This window comes from Rhinoraja longicauda, chromosome 10, assembly GCF_053455715.1.
Source record: "Rhinoraja longicauda isolate Sanriku21f chromosome 10, sRhiLon1.1, whole genome shotgun sequence".
NCBI classification, from domain to species: domain Eukaryota; kingdom Metazoa; phylum Chordata; class Chondrichthyes; order Rajiformes; family Arhynchobatidae; genus Rhinoraja; species Rhinoraja longicauda.
The window spans coordinates 34878836-34888837 of NC_135962.1; the positions used below are offsets into that span (position 1 = coordinate 34878836).

The 10002-nt window shown below is 41.0% G+C and overlaps 1 protein-coding gene across 1 annotated transcript in view; it reads right to left on the reverse strand.

The window, feature by feature from the left end:
* The window catches only part of LOC144597524 (TALPID3 protein-like), a 57956-nt gene that overhangs the window by 38135 nt on the left and 9819 nt on the right, over positions 1 to 10002 (reverse strand). Inside the window, exons 3-4 of the mRNA XM_078407004.1 lie at positions 7459 to 7590; positions 734 to 917 (exon numbers count right to left, since the gene is read on the reverse strand). Of these exons, the coding sequence (XP_078263130.1) occupies positions 734 to 917; positions 7459 to 7590 (316 nt within the window). The remainder of the gene's footprint in view (positions 1 to 733; positions 918 to 7458; positions 7591 to 10002) is intronic.

Here is a 10002-nt window from a genome sequence, read left to right on the forward strand (position 1 = left end):
GAATAATAGAATCCAATGACAGAGAAAGCCAAAGTAGTAAAGGTTTTCTCCTCATTTTTAATCATTGACACTAATGCCAATATGTCTTGTGAGGACAACATAGAATTCACTCTGATATCATGATTAAATAATCTCTGAAAACTGTACCAAAGCTGACCTTTACATGACAGCCTTTTACTTATTTTTTCCCCAGGAAAGTACAAGAAATCTATTAGTAGCTTCAAGAAAAAAGAGGGGTAAATGTTGTTCAACATGTTTAACCTTGTCCATTATTTTCTTACAGAAAACATTGCAATGCACAATGTGAACTAGTTTGGTACAACCTTGATATTAATATAAAATAGCAAAGAACAATAACCATACTGTTGGAGAAAATCAGTGAGTCAGGCGGCATCTATGGTGGGAAAAAGATTGGGTCGGGACCCTTCAACAGTGCCATGCTGCTGATTAACAGGCACATCTTTTAGCTAAGATGCACTGTGAGATGTCAGGCAATTTGGGGTAAAATTAAAGTGAATCCAGGAGAAATTATTCCTGTCAACTGTAATCAGTCCATACTAAGTATCCAACTGAGGAAATAAATCTTGTTCAGCCAACTATGAAGCTCGAGGAATTAAACCAAACATACTAATTGCCCATAAGGTTTAGTACATGCTCGATAAGGGATAAGTAGGACAGAATGTACTGAATTCTTCTTTCAGATGAGCATGTCAAGCCGTGTTGCACTGGTTACCTGTTTGAACGTGAAGCTGTCCAGGAGATGGTGAGCGTCTTGTTCGCGGGAGGTTTATGTCACCGTCCATTGAGGGGAGTTTGATGTTTTGTGGCTGTCCAATCAGGATGCTTTCTGCTGTTTTCGTGAGTCGAGGCATCTGACCTTCACTAATCTGCCCGGTGCTGCTGTCATCATCAGAGTTCTACGTGGCAATAAAAGAAATGGCACAGGAGTAAAATCTTGCAGAGGAAATAGGTCAAGCACAGTTGATCAGTTTTAGTAACCAATGATACAAAATTCGTCGTTTCTTAGTTTCAGACTGATTTCTTACTTCTGAAAATGCAGTAGGTCTGCATTATTTGTGGTGGGACATGAAACATATCCAAAATTGCTCTATGCATAACGTTATAATAATAATAATAATAATACATTTATTTTATATAGCGCTTTTCAGGATACTCAAAGACGCTTTACATAGCAAACAAGACATAAAAACAAACAAACAAACAAAAGATTTGTCCTGACGGAGAAGCGGCGAACAAACAGCGCCAGCGTCCTCTCACGTCAGGGTCCGGCAGTAGACAATAAAGAACACAAGATACACAATTACAATTTAACACAAACAACCATCACAGTGATTGCTCCAGGCACACCCTCACTGTGATGGAAGGCAAAAAAAAGTCTTATCTCCTCCTCATTCTTCTCCCACGGTCAGGCAGTCAAACTGCTGCCTCGAGGCGATCGAGGCTCCCGACTTTTGAAGCCCCCACCGTTAATTCCCATTTCCACTGTCAAGAGTAATAAGCCTAAACTTTAACTACAGAACATCTGTATTATATTATTAAATTAATTACACTTGTTAAATAATTAGTTCATCTTGATTTTTAAAAAAAAGAATAGCCTTCGATTTTAATTATTTAAATATTTACTGACAATTTTATGGAAATTATCACTGAGAAATGTGAGTGTTGCATTTTGGGAGCACTAACATGGGCAGGACCTACACAGTGAACGGTAGGGCTCTGGGGAGTATGTAGAGCATAGGGAACTCTGAGTACAGGTACATAATTCGTTGAAAATGGCGACACCGGGAGTCAGAGTAGTCAAAAAGGCTTTTGGCACATTGGCTGAGGGGTATCATTTTCACACAAAGGGTGGTGGGTGTATGGAACGAGCTGCCAGAGGAGTTAGTTGAGGCAGGTACAATCGCAACTTTTAAGGAACATTTTAACAGGTACATGGATAGGACAGGTTTAGAGGGACATGGGCCAAATGCAGGCAGGTGGGACTAGTGTAGATAGGACATGTTGGTCGGTGTGGGACTCTGACTATGAGTTTCTAAACATCTTGGTTTAAAATTTAGGGTTTTTTTAAAGCTATTGTCCATATTCAATGACACAAGGACTAGATGTCCACAATAACGTAGAATAAATGATGCTGATCTGACTATGTAAGCTGTTCTGTGGAGAAACAGTAGCTGACTGCAATGTTAGTGTTATTGACTCTGGACAACACCAGATAATGTTGCCAACACTTATGCCTCTAACAATGAAATCTTAAATTTGTCATATAATCTGATAAGATCAAAAACACCCACATTATCCCCTATTAATATATAATTTGTCAAAGGCAAACCAGATGATTATGTCCACACTATATGGCCAAGATAAACCCGTGCACTGTTTACAATATGCATCACTTATCAATGATACAGGCTTTACTAATCTAATATTTTTTACTTAATTTACAGGGCAAGTGCCAGATCAATGCCAGGATTTAAAGCATAGCAACAAGCAAAATAGGCCAAAATATGCATGTTATATTAGAAGAAGATTCTTGTGATGCATAAATGATGTGAAATCCAATATTGCTTGAACCTTTATATTTATTCATTTTGTATGTTAGATTGACAAGTTTTATGAAATGGATGATCTCCACACGGTTTTGCAAATTATTCGGAGGTATAAATACAATATATCATAAAAGCAGGGGTGATACATTGGCTGAAATCTATGTAAAGGGAATACAGAGACCCTCGTTATATGGGGGGGGGGGGGGGTTAAGAAATAGTGTCCGTTCTCACAGATTGTCCACTATAACCAAGTAATTGTATAAGTAGTAGAAACAAAGAGTTTCTCGTAGAAACAAGCAGTTGTCAGTTAATACACAAAAGAACACAAAGTGCTGGACTAACTCAGCAGTTCAGGCACATCTCTGGACATCATGGATTGGTGACTTTTTAGGTCAAGATCTCAGTCTTCAGATTCTCAGTCCGGAACTGGGCCTGGAATCCAGGTGAGTTGATGGCCTTGGCCTGCTGGCGGCCGAGGGAGAGGCAAGGATCGGCAAAGTCAATGGTCGCAGCCCACGGGCAACCTGAGTGCAGGTAAGGGTCGACGGTGCCAGACGCGACCTGGAATCAGCCGGAGAGGGGGCAGGTGCCGAGAATAACATGTGCAGCTGGAGCTGTAAGTGACCAGGAAGCAGTGCGAACTAGGGTTGGCGTAGGCCGCCAGAGCTGTAAGCGGCCATTGGAAGTAGTGCAAGCCAGGGGTGGCATTGGCAGCCATCAGTAGGTCCATCTGTTACAACCAAAATCCGTTACAAAGAGGTTTGTTTAAACAAGGGATTACAGTAATTCCCAGTGTACTGGAATTGTTTCTTTATATTTCCAAGATTATGATTTAGATTAACTCCCAAAACACTATCTTGGTATTGAGAAACGTAATTATTCCAGAATTTATTCATCATGTGTCATGAGTTAACCGGTTGCTAAATTAGGCAAGAAAGTTAGTTGTACAGATGACGTAACAAGGCCAGAAATGGATATAGCTACGTGAAGCGGCAAAGAATTGGCAGTGCGCAACTGTCCTTTTTGGCTGGAATAATAATAAAGGAGCATGTTATCTAAGTGGCATGAGATTGCAGAGCTCAGATATAGAGGGATCTATGTGGCCTTGCACACATTTCACAACAGGCCCTTGAGCTCGAGATCTAACAAATTGTTTTGTTTAATGTAAGGGGAATTGAATACACATGTACAGAGTTTGTGCTTCAGTAAAACACAAAGTACTGAAGTAACTCAGCAGGTCAGGCAGCATCTCTGTAGAATATGGATAAGCAATGTTTTGTGTTGGGACCCTTCTTCAGACTGATTGTAGTGGGGAGTGAAAGCCAGGAAAGTGATAGGTGGATTTGCGCCTCAGTTATACAGGGCATTGTTGAGACCATGTAAAGGCACTAGTACAGAAACAGGTTTCATTGGCCCACCATGTCCATGCTGACCATTACATGGCGTCAATTCTAATCCTATCACCCACTGGATCTGTAGCCTTCCTTGCCTTGTTCATTCAATTGCTCATTGACATACCTTGTAATTGTTGAGAGAGTACCTGCCTTCACCACCTTTCCAAGCAGTGCCTTCAAGATTCAATCATACTCTAGGTGAAAAACTCTCTTCAGATCCTCTCTGACCTTCTTACCTTTAACTTTTGCCGTCTGTTTTTTACACATCTCTGTTGTGGGGAAAAATCTCTCACTATATCCAAGCCCCTCATAATTTTGTAAACCTAATTAGATCCCCTCTCAGCCTCTTCTACTCCAAGGAAATCAAACCCATACTATCCAACCTCTCCTCATAGCATCCTGGTGAATCTCCTCCACATCATCTCCAGTACATTAGAACTTAGAACACTACAGCTCAGGAACAGGTCCTTCGACCCACAATGTCCGTGCCGAACATAATGATAAACTAATCCCATCAACCTGAACATGATCCATATTGCTCCATTCCCTGCATATCCATGTGCTAATCTAAAAGCCTCTAAAACACCACAATTGTAGGTGCCTCCACTACCCCTGGCAGTGCATTCCAGACACCCACCGCCCCTTGTATAAAAAATCACCTTTAAACTGCCCCTCTTACTTAAAGCTATGCCCTCTAATCTTCAGCATTTCCATCCTGGGAAAAAGGCTCTGACTGTCTACCCTATCCATGCCTTTATCCCTTTTATACATTTCTATTAGGTCTCCCTTCAGTCCACAGGAAGCAATCCAAGTTTGTCCAACCTATCCTTTGTAGCTAAAGCATGTGTCCTGGAGTATCTGGATTACTACATACAGTATTTGTCTCCTTACAACTCAGGAAAGGTGCACTAGACTAATAATTCAAATAAGCACATGTCTTATGATAAATAGCTGGACAGTTTAGTTTAGTTTAGTTTAGAGATACAGCGTGGAAACAGGCCCTTTAGCCCACCAAGCCCGCAACGACCAACGATCCCTGCACATTAACACTATCCTACACACACTAGGGACAATTTCAACTTATACCAAGCCAATTAACCTACAAACCTGTACGTCTTTGGAGTGTGGGAGGAAACCAAAGATCTCGGAGAAAACCCACGCGGTCACGGGAAGAACGTACAAACTCCGTATAGACAGCACCCATTGTCGGGATCGAACCCGCGTCTCCGGTGCTGCAAGCGCTGTTAGGCAGCAACTCCACTGCTGCGCTACCGTGCCGCCCCAGGCTAGAGGATAGAGACAGGCTGGAAAGATATTTGATTAACAAGATGGCGAAGGTTAATGCAGAGTTGATATTCCAATCAAATGAGCCATTACTTCATGAAGTGGAGGAGCAGGTTTAAATTATCTTTGTACAAAAACTCTAGTAGCCATGCAAACTATTGGGGAAAAATGCAGGGCTGTAACATGAAACAATTCTGGGGAATCACTGTCCAACCCCTCGGGTAATGTAAACTATTCCGGGAGATGACATGAGCAAATGACCTGCTGAGTGTTTACAACTTTCTGGCTGCAGTAATGGAACAAATTCCTAAACCAACGTGTCAAATTCTTGCTGATGTAATATAGTCAGACTTGTGAAATCTAATGCTTTTTGAAAGTCCAGGTTGAAATGGCCAGTACTTATAACTTTTTTTCACCCTGAATGCCATCCTGTTTGAACTATATTTCCAGCATAATTTCTACCTAGTTTCAATTCTGGGGTTATTTTCATACTGGCATCCTAATTTAGTTGGAGCAAAATATGACATGATACTTTTATATTTTTGGAAGGTAGGCACAAAATGCTGGAATAACAGGAGGCATCTCTGGAGAGAAGGAATGGGTGACGTGTAAGGTCGAGACCCTTCTTCAGACTGATCCTTTATATTTTTGGACTTGGCTACTGAGACCTGGTTCACCATGATAATACTGAAAATAAATCTAACCCATATGATTCAGCAATTCCCAAGTTTTTTCTATTTTTAACAGCTGATTCACAGAAATACAAATTCCACACAAAAAAAGACTCTGACGCCCTCTAGCTCAGGATGTGGATGCTGGCAAACCTCCATCCCTACTCTTCTGTCTCTGTTTCTTTTTACCACTCTAAGCACATCTTTTCTTTCTTCTACGGGACTTAACATATCAATTATTCAAGCCCCATTTCAAGTCAAGGCTTTCATTTTATCTTGTGCCGATCTCCAGAGCCGAGTAGCTTAACAAACAAAAAGCCACCCATCCCTGCCATGAATATATACAGCAACTGGGTGTGTACTACGCACCTGCAAAAATAATTTCAATTTTCACCAATAACATCTTCTGGGTGAAGAAATGTCTTCTCTTTTCAGTTGCAGAGTTATCCAAGCAAAGAAACAAGCTGTTTGGTCCAACTCTTCCATACCGACCAAAATGCTCCATCTAAGCGTGTCACATTTGTCTGCTAAATGTTGTTATTTTACCTGCCTCAACCATTTCCTCTGGAAAGTCGTTTCATATACTCACCACCTTTAAAAGTCTCCCACTTGCCAGACCTGTCCTGAGTGGTTATCCTTGCTTTGAAGTACCCCAGTAAGTGGAAGACTCAACCCTGCATTATCTTGCCAGGCCCCATGGGAATGTGGAATTGACATTACAGTCCGATCAGCCATAAGAATTTTTAACTTTTAGTGAGATTCTGCTTAATTTCTCCTTGTAGGGCAAACCGCCAGAAATCAATCAATCTACTGCATAAATATTCTTACTTCGGTAGGGAGACCAGATGACAATATTTCATATGCATCTCAAAGGCCAATCGAGAAATCTTTGAATATTAATCTTTTTAAGCGGAGAGAGATAGATATTTGATAAGCAAGAGGTTGAAACATTACTGCGGATAGACGGGAATGTGGATTTGACAGTCAAATCAGCCACAACCTTATTAAATAGCAGAAGAGATTTAAATTTGCATGTTCATACATAGCCAAGGACTTTCTACTTTCTAACAGTTATGTAATCTCCTGGGAAAGGAAAAAATAAGGTGGAAAATTACTCTCTAACCCTTTCATTAATTTGAACAGGTCTGGAAGCAATGGAACTGCCTGGTGTTTACAACTTTCTGACTGCTGGAATGTAGCCAATCAATGTGTCAAATTCCTAATGATGTAACAGATTCTGATTTATGAAATCCTTTGTTTCTTGGAAATCCAAGACAATCTGAATTACCTCATGCACCACCTTGGTGACTTCCTCAGAAAAGCTTAACTGAGTTTGTAAACTTATCGCCCACATTTTTGGAAGCATCATTTCGAAAAACCCTTCCCTTTCTCAGTGATCATCGGAAACCTTAGAGCATCTTGCCATGATGGACATCAGGCTGTTAGGCCTAAGGCATTCAGACTTTACTTGGTCGTATTGCAGTAAAAGGAAAATTCATCTAAAGCAACAAGCCAAGCAGAATGTACACTACTTATTTTTACCTCAGGGCGATGGACTTCTTGTGGAGCAAATGGACATTGGCCGACTTTGCCCAACATTGTGTCAATCGGGTATTTATGTAATCCTTCGCGTGACTTTGAGATGACTTGTCCCACACTGGGAGGATCTTCATCCTAAGTAAATGAAAGAGTTTCATGAAACACGAGAAATGTAAATAAACTGAGTTTTTTTTAGATAACTGTTATTTTACCCTCAGTAACATCCTGTTTCATGTCTGAACTATATTTTCCAAGATAATTTGTACCTAACAAAGTTGCAATTCTGGGTTTCTTTACAAAGTACTAGGGTGGGCACCCTTATTTTGTTGGAGCTAAATGACATAGTACTTTATTTTTGGTCTTGGTTATTGAGACGAGTTCACCATAACCCCTGAAAATATATCTGAAGCAATCCCAATAGCTTCTCTATTTTCCATTTTTAAGAACTGGTTCACAGAATTACAAATTCCACACAAAGAAAACCTGTAATGTTCTCAAGCCCAGCATGCAGATACTCTCAAGGCTTCAGTTCTGACCTTGTCTCTGCTTCCTTTGGTCTTTTTAATGAATTTCACTTATTTCTCATGGGTATCGGATCAGCTCTCATCATCATTCTGAATTAGATGTTCAATGATTTCAGCCCCATTTCAAGTCATGGCTTTCATTTTACCCTTGTGCCACATTCCTGCACCTGCACTGCACTTGCAGGAATGTAGAAACATAGATGCTGGTTTATAAAAGAAGAAACAAAGTGCTGGAGTAACTCAGCGGGTCAGGCAGCATCTCTAGAATGCATGGATAGGTGACCCTTCAGGGCGGGACCCTGCATTGGATGCATGGTGGTAGTGGTGGATCAGCCAACCTTTGTGTAAAGCTAACATTTCAGGTTAAACCTCCTTCATCAGAACTCATTTCAATTCTGATGAAGTCTTTGATCTGTAATGTTAACTGTTCTCTATCCTGGTCTCTATCCAAATGCTGCCTGGTTCACTGTGTTTTTATCCAACATTTTCTATTTTTATCCCTGGGTCTATCCTGTTAAGCTCCGTAAGAATTTTCTAATTTCAATGAGATCATCTGTCAATCTTCTAAGCTCTGGAAAGACGCTTTGCATAATTTCTCCTCACAGGAGAAGCTCCAGTCCCAAATATCAATTTGGTAAATCTTCACCTCTGCCACATAGACATAATTTCTTAGTGAAGGCGATTAGACCTGTTCAAAATATTCCAAATGTGGCCTCCGCCGGATTTTATATAATTCCACTAAGATATCTTCACTCTTGTACTAATTTTCACTCTTGTACTAAACAAACGTGTATTCCGCATATGTTTTTCCTGGTGTCTCCTTACCTTTTTAATAGCTCATTCCTACATGTTACCTTTAAATATTTCATTTAAAGCACAACCAAGTTCTTTCTAACCATTAGTACCTTCTGTCTCTCACCATTTAAAAAAAGCTTTGTTTTTCTACATTCGTTCTCTATCCATAAATTCTGCCTGGCTTGCTGAATTTTTATCCAACATTTTCTATTTTTGATCCAGCATTTTCTGTTCTATCCTTGCTGTTAAACCCCATAAGCCCCACACTGTATTCCATCTCTCATGTCCTGGGCCATTCAATCAATCCATCTATATCCCTGTGGAGCCTTTCTGCAACCCCCAAGGAAGAAAGGAAGTAAGTAAGTGATGACAAAGTCCCCTGAGTGGACCTGGACATTTTTGTCACTATTGTTCGGTATTGGTAATAAAGCCTACTATGTGAATTCATCTTACTAAAAGTGTCAGTGTGGTCATTGTTAACCTGCCATCATTACCAGCACAACACTGGTGGAGAAGGCGGGCATGAGTACACGGGCTTCTCACACAAAGGAGGAACTGATCCAACATTAATTTGAGACTAGCATCGAACAACAGTGAATGACCCAAGAGTTGACCCACAACTTTGTTCAGGTGACAGAACCACTACTGCTTTGTGCCAGTAATGGCACACGCCCCAGGTATACAGGTAAAAGCATGCCTACAACTCATGAGCTTCTCCACAAACTGACAGAGCGGGATGAGGTAGAAACATATTTTTATACATTTGAATTGACTGCTGAAAGAGAAGGATGGGAGCGGCAGAGTTGGATGCACATATTGGTTCTGTACATGAGTGGTAAGGCCCAACAGGCTTATTTTTCGCTACCATGAGCAGTGGCTGCAGATTATGACACCATCAAGGTGCAAGTACTGCATTGCCTTGGCCTCTCTCCTATGGTTGTGGCACAGGAATTCTATGACTGGATGTACCACCCCAACAAACCTCCCCGAGTTGAGCTGGCCCAACTAAGGAGGTTTGCCATATGTTGGCTTCAGGCCCACCTGCATACATCAGAGGAAGTTGTGGATCATGTGGTAATGGAACATTTTCTCAGGAGCCTGAGGCCCAGCAGTCAGTCACACAACAAGCTACTTGGACATATGAGGAAATTGCTGAGCCGAGCAAAGCTGAGTGAAGCCAAGCTTTACTAGCCATGGCTCGGAGTTCTTGCATGGGCAGGCACTCTAC